The 17,800-nt window shown below is 43.2% G+C and overlaps 1 protein-coding gene across 2 annotated transcripts in view; it reads right to left on the bottom strand.

The window, feature by feature from the left end:
* Positions 1-17,800, bottom strand: part of scyl2 (SCY1 like pseudokinase 2) — a 66,225-nt gene that overhangs the window by 40,068 nt on the left and 8,357 nt on the right. For both annotated transcript variants that reach the window (XM_080191427.1, XM_080191426.1), the window contains exons 2-4: positions 15,274-15,471; positions 5,528-5,685; positions 5,275-5,419 (exon numbers count right to left, since the gene is read on the bottom strand). In XM_080191427.1, coding sequence (XP_080047553.1) covers positions 5,275-5,419; positions 5,528-5,685; positions 15,274-15,450 — 480 coding nt within the window. In that variant the 5' untranslated portion in view covers positions 15,451-15,471. The remainder of the gene's footprint in view (positions 1-5,274; positions 5,420-5,527; positions 5,686-15,273; positions 15,472-17,800) is intronic.

The following is a 17,800-nucleotide window of genomic DNA, read 5'->3' on the forward strand; positions in this document are numbered from 1 at the left end:
TCCAGGGACCTGGGTTCGATTCCCGGCTTGGGTGACTGTCTGTGTGGAGTTTGCACATTCTCCCCACGTCTGTGTGGGTTTCCTCCGGGTGCTCCAGTTTCCTCCCACAGTCCAAAGATGTGCGGGTTAGGTTGATTAAGGGGCTATTTTAACATGGCCAGTGTCCTGAGACGCATAGGTTAGAGGGATTAGTGGGTAAAATATGTAGGGATATGGGGGTAGGGCTTGGGTGGGATTGTGGTTGTGCAGACTCGATGGGCTGAATGGCCTCATTCTGTACTGTAGGGTTTCTATGATTTCTAAGAAGTCTTCTGAGGTTGATATTGGGAGCTGGCACAGTGTACTGGACCACAAGTTTTTTTTCATTTGTTCAAGGGATGTGGACTTCACTGGCTAGGCCAGCATTTATTGTAAGTCCCTAAATATGGAGAATTGAATAAGACAGAGAAAGAATTTAAAGCAAAGCTTATTTATTAGTCACAAGTAAGGCTTACGTTAACACTGCAATGAAGTTACTGTGAAATCCCCCTAGTTGCCACACTCTAGTGCCTGTTCGGGTCAAAGCATCTAACCATCATGTCTTTCAGATTGTGGGAGGAAACTGGAGCACCCGAAGGAAACCCACACAGACATGGGGAGAACATGCAAACTCCACACAGATAGTGACCTAAGCTGGAAATCGAACCTGGGTCCGTGGGGAGGCAATAGTGCTAACCACTGTGCCACCGCGCCGCCCATTAGCATTCCTAAAAATGGGGAGTTTAGAACAGAGTTGAGGAGGAACTTCTTCTCTCAGAGGGTGGTGAACCTCTGGAATTCTCTGCCCGTTGATGTGGTTGAGGCTACCTCATTGAATATATTTAAGTCACAGGTAGATAGGTTTCTGATAGACAAGGGAATTAAGGGTTATGGGGAGAAAGCAGGAAAGTGGAACTGATCCACTTCAGCTCAGCCATGATCTTATTCAATGGTGGGGCAGGCTCGAAGGGCTAGATGGCCTACTGCTGCTCCTATTTCTTATGTTCTTATAACAACTTTGCTGAACTTGGGACATCCCAAAGTGCCTCACAGCTGATTAATTAGTTGCAAAGGCAGTCATTGTTTTGTCGATGGACAAAGTAACCAATCTGCTCACAGAAAGGTCCCAAAATCATCAATGAGATAAAAAGCAACCTATTATACACGCTGGAAATCTAAAATAAAAATACAAAATGCTGGAAACTCGAGTCCAGCGTATCTTTTAGTGGTGTTAATTTAAGTATAAATGCTGCTATAGGGAAGCCCCAAGAGAAACCCAGTCTAGACTGAACAGCTGCTTCTCTTTTAAACTAAGTGCTCTGATGTAATACATAAAAATCATTTAAAGCCTCATCTAATCTTTCAGTAATGGCAAAGGACAGATGCACGCACGAACACAGAGTCCATTCCAGGCCTCGAGTACAATATTAAAGCTGATACAGCAGGCAATACTGAGCAAGTGCTGCATTGTTAGATGTGCCATTTTTGGACAAAATCATCAAACAGAGGTCATAACTGCTCTCTCCAGCCGACGTAAAAGATCCCCACAGCACTGCTCGGAACAGGAGTAGGAGAGTTCTGCCAGTGTCTTGGTGAATATAGATCCCTCAACCAATATCTCTACAATAGGATGATCAGTTTTCTTTTAAGTTAGTTATTGGTTATGGGAGCTTGCTGTGTATAAACAAGCTGCAGTGTTTCCTACGTTACAATAGCACCTACACTTCAAATGGCACTTAATTTGCTGTAAAATACTTTTGTGATGGCGCTAACTACCTAAAGGCAAGATTTTGTTCGTGCCGTGCGGTCTTCATCACCCATCTGAGCCACCAAAATACAGCTTTCAAAGCTATCTTCTTCATTAAATTCACAAATACATCTACGTTGTCAATGCTGCCCCATATATATGTATAAGACAGCACGGTGTCACAGTGGCTGGCACTGCTGCCTCGTAGCGCCAGGGACCTGGGTTCAATTCCCAGCTCGGGTCACTGTGTGGAGATTGCACATTCTCCCCATGTCTGCATGGGTTTCCTCCGGGTGCTCCGGTTTCCTCCCACAGTCTGAAAGACGCGCTGGTTTGGTGCATTGGCCACATTAAATTCTGCCTCAGTGTACCCAAACAGGTGCCGAAGTATGGCAAAGGGAATTTTCACAGTAACTTCATTACAGTACAAATGTAAACCTACTTTAAACTTTAAATAATGCAGCCATGCTGCTCATGACAATGCTGTAACATAGTAATGGTGTCATACAGAGAGTAACCAAAGCACAGCCTGAGAACACCTGGCATCCTGGTCAGGAAATTTAGGCTGACGCAATCTGGCTCAGGGAATTGGAGGTGTTCAGGGGGATGACTGGATCACAATAAATAGTCATGTTCAGTTCTTATTTTCATCCATCTTTTATAAATTCCAGTACCTCAATATCCATAGAACCTGCTCTTGCTGCATGTGTTTTAATGTTTCTTTTTACCAAAAAACAATCTCAACTTTTAAAACTAATCTATAAAATGAGAAGTGTGGCATTGATTTAGGTTTTGCTGTTCATCTTTTTCGTCAATTATTAATATTTTATATCCCTGAGGTCATTGCTGTAGTTTTTTTTAAATATTTATACAGCAGCAGTCAATCTGCTCCAAATAGAACATGAATTTGTTGATCCAACGGGCTTTCGCTTCAGGATCCGAGTACATGATACGGGTGAAATATTAAGCCAAGTCTATCAATGTTGGTGATTGAGATGATTCCATGATGCTATTTAATAAACAGCAGAATTTTACTCTTGGTGTTCTGACTAACATTCCTCCCTCAGCCAACATCAAAAACATTAAATAATTCAACTGGTCATTCACCTCAAATGCTGGGTCTTACTGCTACATTTGCTTATTGAACAGCGACTGCACTCTGCAATAGTGAATTGTGAAGCAACTTGGGACATTTGGAAGAGGTGAAATGTACCACATAAATGGCACAATTGGATGAATGGCTTCCTTTTTATTACTTGTTTGCGACATGGCTGCATCACTGTTATTTCCTATCTTTAACTGTCCTTGAGAAAAATAATAGCTGCCCTCTTTATGCTTTATTATTTGTTAATTCTTGCCTTTTTTGGACTGTGTTTTGAATATAATTCTACTGTTGTTACGTCAGAGCAGAGTGGATAGGAGGCATGCACTGGCTGAAACACTGTACAGGGGTTATATTTCAGTCAGAATGATTGATGAGGTGTTGCAATTTAACAGTTGTCCTTCTTAGACATAACACCATTTTATTTTTTTTTAAACAGTCAGTTTGTACTACAGGAGGTTAAATATTAATGAAAAGGGACATGTTGCCAAAGCTTTTCATCTTGCACTCATCAGGGCAAACACAAGAATGCCAAATTTCACATAATCACAACAATTCTACCACAGGCGGGACCCATCCTCCACAAACAAAACCATTATGTTTCAGTCTGATGTCCTTTTTGAATTACCCAGGAACCTGGAAAGTTCCTTTCTTCCTGGAAAGGCCTCAGCTGATCAGAGTCAACTTGTCAACCAATCAGCATCCTTTTCAACAATATAAATTGTTGTTATTGTTTGAAGTTTGGTATTCTTGTGATTGATTAATTATTTATCCTTTTTTTTCTATTACCTAATTCCACAGATGGCACAGTAGTTAACACTGCTACCTAATAGTGCCAGGGACACAAGTCCAATTCTGGCCTTGGGTGACTGTCTGGGTGGAGTTTGCACAGTCTTCCCGGGTGCTCCGGTTTCCTCCCACAGTCCAAAGATGTGCAAGGTAGGTGGATCAGCCAGGGTAGATTTACACTTAGTGTCCTAAGATCTGTAGATTAGGGGGACTGGCCATGGTAAATGTGTAGGGTTAGGGGGATTAGAAGGGGAAAAAAGGGCCTGGGCAAGATATTCTGTTGGAGAGCTGGTGCAGACTTGATGGGCAGAATGGCCTTCTTCTGCACTGTAGGATTCTATAAATGCATGATGAAAGGTTTCAGCAACATGCTTCTCTTCTCAGCAATGTAAAAGGAACACCCTGTTGAATTTCAGTGTTGATTGTTGATATGCCAATTAACATTTCCTGACAGTGTCAGCCTTTGGTCAGTGATAACACTCCTATCTCTGAACACGAAGTCCCCATCCAGAATTTTAAGAGTGTAATCTAGATAGAAATTCAAGTGCAGTACTGAGGAGCTGCCTTTTGAACCAGGCATTAGACCAATGCCTAATCTGCCTGCCCAGGTGGAAGTAATAGATTCTGTTATTTGAATAAGAACAGTAAACAGTCACCAAGTGTTCTGATCAACATTTCTCCTTTAACCATCATACCAAGAAACAGATTCACTGTTCATATAAGAGGATGCTAGATATGTTCATAAAGGGGAAAGGAATACATTTTGCTGAAAGGGTGAGATGAATTAGAGTGTGAGGAGGTGATTTATGGGGATAGGACCTGGGTGAGATTGTCATCGGTGCAGGCTCAATGGCCGAATGGCATCCTTCTGCATTGTAGATTCTATGAGGATCACCAGCACAGTCCAACTGGCCCGAATGGCCTGTTTAAGTGCCATGAATGTTATGTAATTCATTTGCTGTTTGTGGGGTTTCTTGTGCAAAATTGCTGTCACAGTTGCCCACTTAACAATTCACATACTTGAAAAGTTGAATCATTGGTTATGAAATATCTTTGGGGTGTGAATGTTGGCATTGGTTTTCTTTAACCAATACGCTGACACCATTGAAACTACTCATGAAGGCTGTTCCATAACAGTTTGCACATTCTCCTCGTGTCTGCATGGGTTTCCTCCAGGTGCTCCGGTTTCCTCCCACAGTCCAAAGATGTGCAGGTTAGGTTGATTGGCCATGCTAAGAAATTGCCCCTTAGCGTCTAGGAATGCATAGGTTAGAGGGATTAGTGGGTATAATATGTAGGGATGAGGGTAGGGCGTGGGTGGGATTGTGTTTGGTGCAGACTCGATGGGCTGAAGGGCCTCTTTCTGCACTGTAGGGTTCTATGATTCAGATCTGCATGTGACCTGCATGGTGAAAGGAAATTAAAGAGCTGAGAAATACCAGCTTTTAGTCTGTGGGCCTTGAATCCTGGAACCTCATGCATTTTATAAAACTGCAAAGCTCCAAAGATTAATATAGTTGGGAAGTGGAAAAAGTCCAGCCAGCTAAGACAGTGGACTGAGAGAGGTATACAGTAACCCATCAATCAGCACAGAAATCTGAATATCCAATAAATTCACCTGCAGCAGACCGTATTTGATTTCCACATCATAAAGTTTGTATTCTTTAATTTCCGTAGGTACAGGAGAAGGTAGGTGGTCATAGCAACCAAGGACATTGGCTAAACTTGCAAAGACGGGCTCCGTGCAAAAGGCTAAACAGTCTCTGTAAAAAAAAATTCAGACAGTTTACCCACAAAGAAACCTCAGTTTAAAGAACAGGTTAACCTTCGTTGCTGGTCATGAAAAGTAAACAATGTGGAAATTCCTTTACCTGGACTCCTCTAATGGGTGTTGCACAGTCAGTAAGCGTGGATGTCTCAGTCTGGTTAGCTGCTGTGCACCTTTTTTGAGTGAATCGAGAATGTGGTCCTTCTCAAATTTTTGGTACTTCTCAATTAACTTTTTGTCAAAAACAAACACAGCCACTTCCTGAAAAAGAAAACAGGAAGACTAAGCCTGGATTGATGCTGGAGAATTGAAATGGTTTACATCTATCTGTGTTGCATCATTGATTGTAGCAGCACATCTTAGTGTTCTGATTCAAGGTCTATCTATTTACAACTCTCTACAATTGCTTCAGGGCTCCAATGCCAGTTGCACCACCAGTAGCCATGCCTTCAGGCCTTTCAACAGCATCTTCCAAACCCCATGACCTCTGCCATTACAAGGACAAGGCAGCATGTATCTGGGAACACCACCACCAGCTGCAAGTCTTCTTCCATGCCACTCACCATCCTGACTCGGAAATATATCACCATTCTTTCACAGGCACTGGGTCAAAAACCTGGAACTCCCTCCCTAAGAAAACTACACAGTACCTACAACACATGGACGGCAGTAGTTCAAGAATGCAACTGTCAAAGGCAATTAGGGATGGGCAACAAATTCCAGTTAACACCCACATTTTGTGAAATTTTTAAAAAGCTGCTGCAAATCTCTCCCTAAACTTCTCCAACCCCTACCTCCTTTTGGCACTCTAAAAATCTGCTACTTTGACCAAGCTTTTGGTCGCATTCTAAACCTTCCTGTCGTCTGACGGTGTCAAATTTGGTTTGATAATTGCTTCTAAGAACTGTTTTCAGGTTTTTTTTTGCTAAATGAACGACATAAAATGCAAGTTGTTGCTGTTGCAGCACCAAGGCAGGTTTTATTAACAAAATACTTTGTTCAGCAGAGATTTCAAAAGCAAAGTGTGACTGACAGCACTGCTACTAGATTGGTTAGAGTTCTTTACTTATTTGTGTCTGACTGAAAACCTTGGCATCAAAACCATTATTCATGGAGAATCGCAGCATAACAACAATGAAAATATACCAGAAGGCAACTCTGTGTACTGAAGCCAGTCATGCTTGGAGCACAATTAAGGAGGACATCCTCAGAAGCACTAATTAATTCCCATGGGTTCCGCATAATGCTAATGATTACATTCTCAACGGGGTGCCTCAAATAACCAGTTTTAACAGAACAAAAGTGACCCACGCACATAATAGTCATTCCCCATCCAGAAAGACAAAACATACATTTAAGAAATTCATCATAAGATATCTCAGGAAAGATGAACACAACTAAATAAAAACTGACAACTAAAAGCATACAACTTTAAGGGTAATAGAAGTAAAAACAAGGAATAATACTTGACATATATTCAACTTTAGACCAAAGTAGGAACAGTGTGAACTTCAGAGCACCTCATTAGAAGAATACTGGGGCCACTGGAAAGCTTAGAATGACTGCAGTAATCCCAGGAACAATGGGGAGATTAAACACAAATTGACTTACATTAAACACTGCAATGGAGATACTATGAAAATCCCCAAGTCACCACACTCCAGCGCCTGTTCGGACACATAGAGGGAGAATTTTAGAGTGGCCAGCGCACCTAACCAGCACATCTTTCAGAATGTGGAAGGAAAGTGGAGCACCCGGAGGAAACCCATGGAGACACGGGGAAAATGTTCAAACCCCACACAGACAGTGACCCAAGCCAGGAATTGAACCCAGGTCCCTGGCGCTGAGGCAGCAAATGCTAACCACTGTGCCATCGTACTGCCCTGAAAAGAGGAGAAATAGGTGGCGGTCTTATGATGATTTTTAAAATTATGAATAGTTTGAGAGCAAATAATGAAAGGTTATTCTTTTTTGGTTGGTTGAATCGGTAACAAGCAGCACCAGCTGAGAATTATCAAAATGGGGGAAGCTAGGAGAAATCTCTTCATACAAGAGATAAATAAAACAGTTTAAACACAGTTGACTATCAAGGCAAAGATGACACAGTCTTTTGAAATGATATTGGATAAATACTTGAAAATTAAAATAATTAATATGCAATGTATCATGTCATTGTGAAGTGCTTCACGGCCAGTGAAATGCTTATGAAGCATAGTCACTTTGTACTGAAGGAAACAGGGCAGTACATCTCCTGTCAGCAAGCTTCCACAAACAGCAATATGATATTAACCAAATAATCTGACTTTTGGATGAGTTGAAGGTTAAGTATCAGCCAGGATACAAGGGACAATGCATCTGTGTTCTTTTAATTTAAAAAAAGGTTTACAAAAATATTCAAAGAATGCTGGACATGAATGATGGCCAGATGTACAAGAGCATTTCCACTGACATCAATTCAAAAATCAACATGTTCTTGCCATGTTGTACAGCGACTAAAACTATTAAATATTAACTGTCATGAATTAGCAGTATTCGATATGTCGAGGGCGTTTCTACAACTAGACCTTTGGACTGGGATTTAGTTTAGAAGTTAGAGGTTTTGAGGTAATCAACAACATCGAGGCGGGTCTCAGGCCTTTCAAACATTACCAGTGATTAACTATGGTCAGTGTTGCAAAGTCAGAAAGAGGCCAGGATACAGATCGCTCATTGCAAACACAAATGCTGTGCACACGGTGAGTGGGGGACCTTCAACATTTCCAGCAAATCCATACTTAATATATTCCTTTCTTTGGATTGTCATCTTGCCCTGATGGTGGACAGGCTTCAACGCTGCGTTAATCCCAAGAGCGATGATGTCAAAAGCTAAAATTCCTGGCAGGGTCACCCATGACTTAAGGCCATAGGGGAGGAAACAAGTGCAATCCAAAACCAGTCCTTAACGGTGGAAGAGGTAGAAAATGACCCTATGGTATCAACGGCTGTGATTGTGGATGAAGGCTGCAACATTAGGGAGATCCCCAGTCATCAAGGATCCCTTGCCACTGGAATTGGATGTACCATCTGCCGATATGCCAAGACATTCCTATGTTAAAAGATGTCCTGCACCGGGTGTCTTCCTAGAGGAACCAATACACCCCCACACAGACAATCCCTGAACTGATCAGTGGAAGATGATGGGACCGTGAGGTCTGAAAGTTCTGAGCTTCAGACCAGCATGTAGGCGGTGGAATTTGATTCAGTCGTCTCACTCTTGGAATAGGAACAGGAGAGCTTTCCAACTGCTTTCTTTATGACTGAGCAGCTGTTTTCAAGATCCACTCTGCTGAGAAAGGGCTAGAAAATATGCCCTAAAAATAGTCTGTTCCACAAGAGCACACAAGAAATAGAAGTGGTTGCCTGCACCCTTCAAGACTGCCAGTCATTCAATACGATCATGGCTCATCAACGACAGCCTCAGCTCCTTCTATGCACCATTTCCCCATTGCCCTCTATTCCTCAATCTATCAAATATTTAGCCGCCTCCATTTTAAATACTTTGAACAATCCAATCTCCACCACCTTTTGGGACACAGAATTCCAGGGATTCACCACCCTCTGCGAGAAGAAATTTCTAATCACATCAGCTATGTTTCCTTGTTCAAGGCTCTCCCACTCATGAAAAAGTTTCACCATCTACCCTGTCAAGCCCTCTCAGGATCTTATATGTATGACTAAGGTCACCCCTCTCTCTTCTAAACTCCAAGGAATACAAAGCCAGAGTAATCAGTTTTTCTTAATAGGACAGCCCTCTCATTCCAGGAACTAGCCTGGTGAATCTCCATTGGACTGCTTCCAATATTACTATATCCTTTATTAGGTATGGAGACCAAAACTGTGTACAGTACTCCAGGTAAGGCCTCACCAACATCATGTACAATTGTAACAAAACCTTCCTATGTTTAAACTCCAACCCCTCTGCAATAAAGGCCAAAATGCCACTTGTCTTCTTAAATCGTATTGGAGCTGCTTGCTAGCTTTTGAGATTCATGTATGGGAACATCCAGATCCCTCTGTATTTCACTCACCTGCAATCTCTCCATTTATATAATAATCTGCCTTTTTATTCCTCCTACCAAGTGCATGGCCTCACACTCCCCCACATTTGCTCGGTTTTTGCCTAGCCACCCTATCTATATCCCTTTGCAGAATCACAAAATCCTCATCACAACAACTGTTTTCAACCTGGCCGTAAAGCCACATCCAGCAGACTCAGCTACCTGTGGTCAGAAAATCAATGTTAAACTCAATCTTGAAACCTGCAATGTACAAACCCTCTTGGAACTTCAACTTTCAAATCACTGGCCTGCAAGAGATCCAAAGGGCAGCTGAGGGAAGATGATGATGGTTTCACTTAATCCGGAGAGAAAAGCTCGGCAATCAATCTAGGACACATGGGATTGGATTCAGGGACAAGACTCAATTGACTCTTAGACCTCCCTGTTGGCATCAACAAACATCTCATGACCTCCCTGTCTACAACATGCCAAGAGCCAGCAGACAACGGTCAGGGATGCTGACACCCCAATCATTGATGCCAACAATGGGTCCAAAGAAAGCTTCTGCTTCATCCTGGACACCATTCTCTCCCGAAGGCAAATAGGATCATCCTCCTGGGGGACTTCAACACCAGGATTGGAAAGGACTCCCAATTCTGGAAAGGGACCATGAGAAAGCAAGGAGTTGGAAAGTGTAACTGCAACAGGATTCTCCTACTTACCAGATATGCAGAATATCCAACTTGTCATAACGGACACACTGTTCTGCCAAAAAGACAAATTCAAGAAATCCTGGAGACATCCACGATCAAATTACTGGAATATGATTGACTTCTTCATTGTCTAATCCCAGACTAAAAGGATGCTCTCTGCACCAAAGCAATGACCAGTGCTGATGACTGCTGGTCAGACCACCACCTCACCCTCTATGCCCATCAAACTCCACCAGCAGCAGCAGAAGAATCACCTTAAAAAATAAGGTCAACATTGAGCGGCTTCAAGAGCCGAGCATGCGACTGGACTTCCAATAATTCCTTTTCCAAAATGTTCATTCTAATTGAGTGGAGGGAAACTGGAAAAAGCTGAAGAAAGTCATCTTCTTAAGCTGTGAAGAAAACATTGGCTACAACATCAGAAATCAGCAAGACTAGTTTGGCGAGAATGACAACATCCATCCAACAGCACATCGACAAGAGTAAAGCTCTTCGCGCCTGGCAAAATGGCATAACCAGCAAGGCAAAAGTACAATAAATATCTAGAAAAATCAAGAACCGATGGCGGACTGGGAAAGCTCAGGAGCTGTTAACTCTTCACCAACAAAAACACTCGCGTTTTCTTCAGCGTCACCAAGGCAATATGTGGACCCACAACCTAGGCCTCAAACTACTGTGGATTAAGAATGGAACCTCGAGAGACAGGGAAAACTTCGAAGAGCTCCTAAACTGTGATACATAGCAGTCAAAGGCTGGCTGAGCAGAGAAATTCATTAACATCCTCCTGCTCCTATTTCTTATGTTCTTATGAGTCCACCATGACAAGAGATCAGTGACAGTTCTCACCAACAGGAATATCTGGGGTCAAGATCAGAGTCAAGCAAGGATATGTCATCATCTCCACTCTTTTCTCTATCTTCATCGTCATCTCCTTCAGCTTGGAAGAACAAGCTTCACAATGGAGTGCACATTGACCAGCAGATAGATTGAAAATCTTGCAACCTCAGCCGGTTGAAATCCAAGGAGAAAACAGCACTACCACCACTCGTGGAACTCCTGCATGTGGATGACATCGCCATCTCTGCTCTCTCAGTAGACAATCTCCAAGCTGTGCTTGACACCTTCACAGGAGAAGAAGAACTGACCTCAGCCTCAACCTCAAGAATACTCGAGTTCTTTATCAATCCACCCCAGGGAAAGATCCAGTCTCTCTCTCCATCAGGATCCACGGAATAATCCTCCCAAAACCTGGAATATTTCTCCTTCCTGGGGAGTCACCTCTCATCGAAAGTGGACACAAATGCAAAGATGCAACATGGTATCCAATTTACAAGCTCTGCCTTTGGATACGCAGCTGGAGTACTGTGTGCAGTTTTGGGCGCCGCACCTGCGCAAGGATATTTTGGCCCTGGAGGGAGTGCAGAGGAGGTTTACTAGGCTGATACCGGAGTTGAGGGGATTGAGCTATGAGGAGAGGCTGAATAAACTAGGCTTGTACTCGTTAGAGTTTAGAAGAATGAGGGGAGATCTCATTGAGACGTATAAGATGATGAATGGGATGGATAGGATAGAGGTGGAGAGACTCTTCCCGCTCAAAAAAGACACTAGGACTAGGGGGCACAGCCTCAAGATAAAGGGGAGGCGGTTTAGAACGGAGTTGAGGAGGAACTTCTTCACTCAAAGGGTGGTGAATCTCTGGAATTCTCTGCCCGTTGCAGTGGTGGAGGCTGCCTCGCTAAATATTTTTAAGAAGCGGGTTGATGGGTTCTTGATAAGAGAGGGGATTAAGGGTTATGGGGAGAGGGCAGGAAAGTGGAACTGAGCCACAACAGATCAGCCATGATCTTATTGAATGGCGGGGCAGGCTCGAAGGGCTAGATGGCCTACTCCTGCTCCTATTTCTTATGTTCTTATGTTCTTATTCATTAGTGTCACATGTAGGCTTGCATTAACATTGCACTGAAGTTGCTGTGAAAGCCCCCCGAGTAGCCACACTCTGGTGCCTGTTCGGGTACACTGAGGGAGATTTCAGCAAGGCCAATGCACCTAACCAGCATGTCCTATGGACTGTAGGAGGAAACCCACGCAACCTTGGGGAGAACGTGCAGAGTCTGCACAGACAGTGGCCCAAGCCGGGAATCAAATCCAGGTGCCTGGTACTGTGAGGCAGCACTGCTAACCACTGTGCCACCATACTACCCCTAAGGACAAGAGTCTTTGACAACTGCAAAATTTATGCTAACACACGATCCTGAATGTTCAAGGCAGTCATTCTCCCAACTCTTCCATATTGATCAGAAGCTTGGACGATGTGTACACACCACCTGTGGAGGTACTATCAACCCTGTCTGAGCTGGATTCTCTATCAGCTGGGAGGACAGGTGTGTTAACATCATAACATAAGAAATAGGAGCAGGAGTAGGCCATCTAGCCCTTTGAGCCTGCCCCGCCATTCAATAAGATCATGGCTGATCTGTCGTGGCTCAGTTCCACTTTCCCGCCCTCTCCCCATAACCCTTAATCCCCTTGCTGATCAAAAACCCATCAACCCGCGTCTTAGAAATATCTAGCGAGACAGCCTCCACCACTTCAACGGGCAGAGAATTCCAGAGAGCGTGCCTGAAGGAGCACTAGCATTGAGGCCTGATCTGAAACCAACTCCGCTAGGCTGGCCATATCCTTAGGATGTCAGAGCCCTGAATGCCAAAGCAAATCTTTTTCACCCAGCTCAAGAAAGGTTCCCAACCAAGAGAAGGATAAAGCAAGCGCTTCAAAGACAGCCTAAAGGCTTAACTCAAGAAATGCAACAGGGACATTAACATGGGAGACTCTTGCTCAGAAGAGACCGGCTTGGAGGAATCTCCTGATCAGCACAGATTGAAAGGATACAATTCGAAGACAACCAACAAGGAGGAGGCCTGGAAAAGGAGCCAGAGAAAGGGATCCCAGTGATCCAGAGTCCAAGGATCAAACCCACTTTCCGGAAACACCTGCCAAGTGTGCAGTCGAAGATGTAGCCCATCAGCCATGCAATAATCCATTTATTTATTTATTAGTGTCACAAGTAGGCTTACATTAACACTGCAATGAAGTTACTGTGAAAATCCCCTAGTCGCCACACTCCAGCACCTGTTCGGGAACACGGAGGGAAAATTCAGCACAACCAATGCACCCAACCAGCTTGTCTTTGAGACCCACAGAACCCATGTCTAATAACAGAGTTTCTTCGGTGGACAATCATACTCGTTAGCAAGTGATCGATGAAGAAGAACTTCACATATTGGCAAAATGTGAAAGGAAGCTTTTTCACGACATCAGAAACTAACTCAGATTCTATGGCTGAGTCAGACAGTCTGCTTTGCAGAGTGAAAACGACCTGCTCAAAAACCAATTTAAAATTATTTTTAGACAGTCTGGGTAAATCCAGACTGTGTGAGATTGTGTGGAATGGGGAGATAAGATGACAGTGGTCCATTTTGCCCCACTCCCCATTTTCATTCCTATTTGAAGTTACCAGTTAAAGCAGCATGCAATCCATACATGCTCATTTTACAAAGCATACAATGTCAACACCTCAATGACACTTCAGCCAATCCACATTGATTTCAGACAAAAGCAAAATACTGTGGATTCTGAAAATCTTGCACTCATCAGGACAATTCACTAGAATATCAACTCCCAGTTTGAGCCATTGACTGTGCGGAGTCTGCACTTTCACCCTGTGTCTGCATAGGTTTCCTCTGGTTGCTCCAGTTTCCTCCCACAGTCCAAAAAACACGCTGGTTAGGTGCAATGGCCATGCTAAATTCTCCCTCAAATAGATGCTGGAATGTGGCGACTAGGGGGATTTTCACAGTAACATCATGCAAGCCTACTTGTGGCATGAATAAATAAACATGAACAGAACAATTTATACTTCATAAGAAGAGTGTGCCGAATGATTGACAAATGGATTCTGCTCGAGGCGCTGCCATGACAAATGCACTGGTTACGAATGAGTTAACTGTCCAAGGCTCTGTTGCAAATTCAAACCAGACAGGTTGACTCTGATCAAGGCATTGCCCTGAGTAATAACCCAGAAAATGCTAGCAGCTATTCTATTTAGCTGAAACAGGCACAATACATGTTTCTTTCTGCCAAACAGAGCTCTATGTATATATGTAGCTTCTAGCACATGCAAATGTACCGCACTGCAAATCCAACTGATAATCCTACATTGGTTGTAAGTGTAATTCTTAGCATACTCAGGATTGTTTAACAAAATGTTGTCCAATCATGGAATCACATCTAATGCTGGACACTGTGTTTTGAGTTTTGCTAACACATGCTGGTTGGGTAGGATATAGTCCATAGTCTGCCTGTTGCGAACAGCAGAAGGGACACATGATCCTCACCAGTCTTTGTGATATATGGCCTACATACCCAGCATCACGCTGGCACTGAAATTCATATATCACATTACTCATTTGTGTGATATGCAGAATGTCATCTTGGCTTAACAGCAGAATCCTCTAAGTGGAGAATACCAGTTGTGTTGTGACTGCATAGTCACAATGTGAAATAGCTAGCTTCAGCTGTTGCTCAATTGTTTGAGATACCAGGCCCTTCCAGGGTAATCGGAGGTAGACTGGGCACTTTTCAGAACTGAAAGTGGCGGCTCTGGACCCATTCATGAGTTTACACAATACACAACAAGCAATGAACTGATCAGGGTAGTCATTATCTCACAGGATGGATGTGAAGCATTAAGCTTCCACCATGAGCTTGCACCCCATTGTTACTGTTGCATTCTCCATTGCAACGCCTCTACCAGAGTCCACTTTACCAACCAATCAACACTCTTTTCCCATGAAATATACATTGCTGTTCCCTTCATATTAGATATTCTTGCAAATGTCCTGATGGATGCAAGACAAAAAGCTTGACATGTGAATTGCTGAAAAAAAAGACAAGTTCTGTACTACCAAGCAACTAAGGTCATTTGTACAACAACAAAATAGAAATCCCCTTTCAATGGAGAAATTATTCAGCCTGGCTTTATCTCATTTAGTTCGAAAAATAATTCACATTTGCATTATAGAAAACATTAGAGACATTACCTGCTTGGTTGACTTCTTTACACCATGGAAGATCTTCCAGGCCATTGCTGGCCCGCCACTAGCTATGTGGCGCCCAACTTCAAACTCCCTTGTAACAGGGTTTCCCATCACTGCACTGGTAACATCTGCTGTTACCTTAGTAACAGTACTCTTCAACTTATTAAGCATGGACTCCATGGTTTCAGGTGAATAGCCTACCTGCAGAAATAGGGTATGAAGAGGAAGTCAGTAAAAAGAAACCTCCGCTTATTTTCTTAGCTGTGGAGATGCCTTTGGCAACATTGCATTTAATACCAATCCCTGGATACTCAGAGGGGTCTGGTAAATTTCATTTAGGAATTCTTTTCACAACAAGTTGTTTTTAATACATATAAATGGTTCGGAAGAAAACACAGCTGGTCCGATTAGCAAGTTTGTGGATATACTAAGATTGCTGGAGTTGCGGATAGTGATGAAGATTGTCAGAGAATACAGCAGGATACAGATAGGCTGGAAAATTGACGGAAAAATGGAAGGTGGAATTTAATCAGGACAAATGCGAGGATTTGAAGTATTTTGGAGGTCCAATTCAGTTGGGAGTTATAAAATAAAATGACATAACAATCTGGAGCACAGACACACAGGTCTGGGAGTCCAAGTCCACAGATGGAAAAGGTGGTGAAGAAAGCATATGGCATGCTTGCCTTCACCTGCCAGAGCATCGAGTACAAAAGTTGGCAACTTATGTTAAAGTTATGTAACGTTTGGAATACTGTGTCCAATTCTATTCTCCATACTACCAGAAGGATGTGGAGGCTTTTAGAAATACAGAAAAGGTTTACCATGATGTTGCCCAGTATGGAGGTTATTAACTATGAGAGACTGAATAAACTGGGATTGTTCTCCCTGGAAAGACAGAGGCTGAGGGGTGACCTGATAGAAGTTCATAAAATTATGAGGAGTATGGATAGGGCGAACAGTTGAAAGCTTTTCCCAGGGCAGAAATGACAATTACACGGGGGCACAAGTTCAAGCTAAGGGGGGAAAGGTTCAGTGGAGATGTGGGGCAAGTTTTTTTTTACACAGGGTGCGGTGTGGGCCAGGAATGCTCTGCCACGCGAGGTAGTTGAGGCAGACACACGAGCGAATTTAAGACTTATCTGGATAGACACATGAACAGGCAGGGAATAGAGGGATACAGGCAGTTGATCTAGATTGGACAACATGATCGAAGCAGGGTTGATGGGCCACAGAGCCTGTTTAAGAAAAAACTTTGTTAAGTCACGTGTACCGTGTTAGTCAGACGAGACAGAAATGGCAGATTCCCCTTCCTGAACAGCTGGGGCTGTTTTCTTTCAAGAACAGAAAGCTGAGATGAGATTTAATGGAGGCGTTCAGAATTTATGAGGGTCCAGGCAGAATAGAGAGAGAGAAATTATTCCCACTTGCAGGGGATTGAGAACAAGGGGATGCCAACTAAAGGCGATTGGTACAAGAATCAAACAGAACATGAGAAAAAGCTTTTACACCCAGTGACTGGTTAGGATCTGGAATGAATTGCCTGGGACAGACAAATACAATCAAACTCACATGTGAATTAGATAATCACCTGGAGAAAAAAGATTAGCAGGATTCTAGGGGAAGGGCAGGCAAGTGAGACTAACACAGTTGCTACTGCAGAGGACAGGCATGGATACAACAGGCCAAATGCCCTCATTCTAAACTCTGCCTTCTCAGGTACATGGAAAAGCTCCCACAGGACTAAACAGGAGGGTTGGCTGCTTCGCTGACCGATACGCATTTCTCAGACTTCACCAAAGCAGATATTTTTCAATGCTGTTGTGGTTTACACAAGTTTGCTGCATGCAGACTGATTGGTGAGTTTTCCTGCATGAAGACAGTCAATTATACATCACAATCGTACAGCACTGGTTGTCGGATGGCCGAGCTCAAAAAGGATGCCATATTAACACAAGCTCCGCCTTTCTTTAAAAAGACACTGTAGAATCTACAATGTAAGTCTGGAATAACAGGACAGGCCTGACTGCAGAACACACAACCTTTTTAAAACCCTTTAGAGAATTGCGCACAAAGAACTTGATGTTCAAAAAGATGAAAAGATTTGAGTAATTTCCTCTTCCCCGTGAATACCATCAAAATCCAAAGATCAGAAGCTAGCCTCAGCTGTTAACTGACTGCACTACATGAATGACACATCTATAACTCCAGCAGCAGTTCAGTAGGAGCAAGTGTTTGATTATCTAAATCTCTGGCTTTTACTCTGCAGGTTTGCTGAGCCACAAAGTCATTTATTGCAAGGAGGCTGCTATTTGGCCTACTGAGTCTACGCTAGACTACGTAGAGTAGTTCAGTCAGTCCCACACGCCTGCTCAGTCCCCGTAGCCCTGCAAGTTTACCTCCTTAAATTATCCATCCAATTTCCTTTCAAAATCACTGTCTCTGCCTCCAACACCCTCATGGGCACCAAGGTCCAGGTCATCTCGGTGTGTAAAAAGTTCATCTCACTCTTGCACCACTTAACAGAAAC

The sequence above is a fragment of the Carcharhinus amblyrhynchos genome, chromosome 6, assembly GCF_965287045.1.
Source record: "Carcharhinus amblyrhynchos chromosome 6, sCarAmb.v2.hapA, whole genome shotgun sequence".
Taxonomy (NCBI): domain Eukaryota; kingdom Metazoa; phylum Chordata; class Chondrichthyes; order Carcharhiniformes; family Carcharhinidae; genus Carcharhinus; species Carcharhinus amblyrhynchos.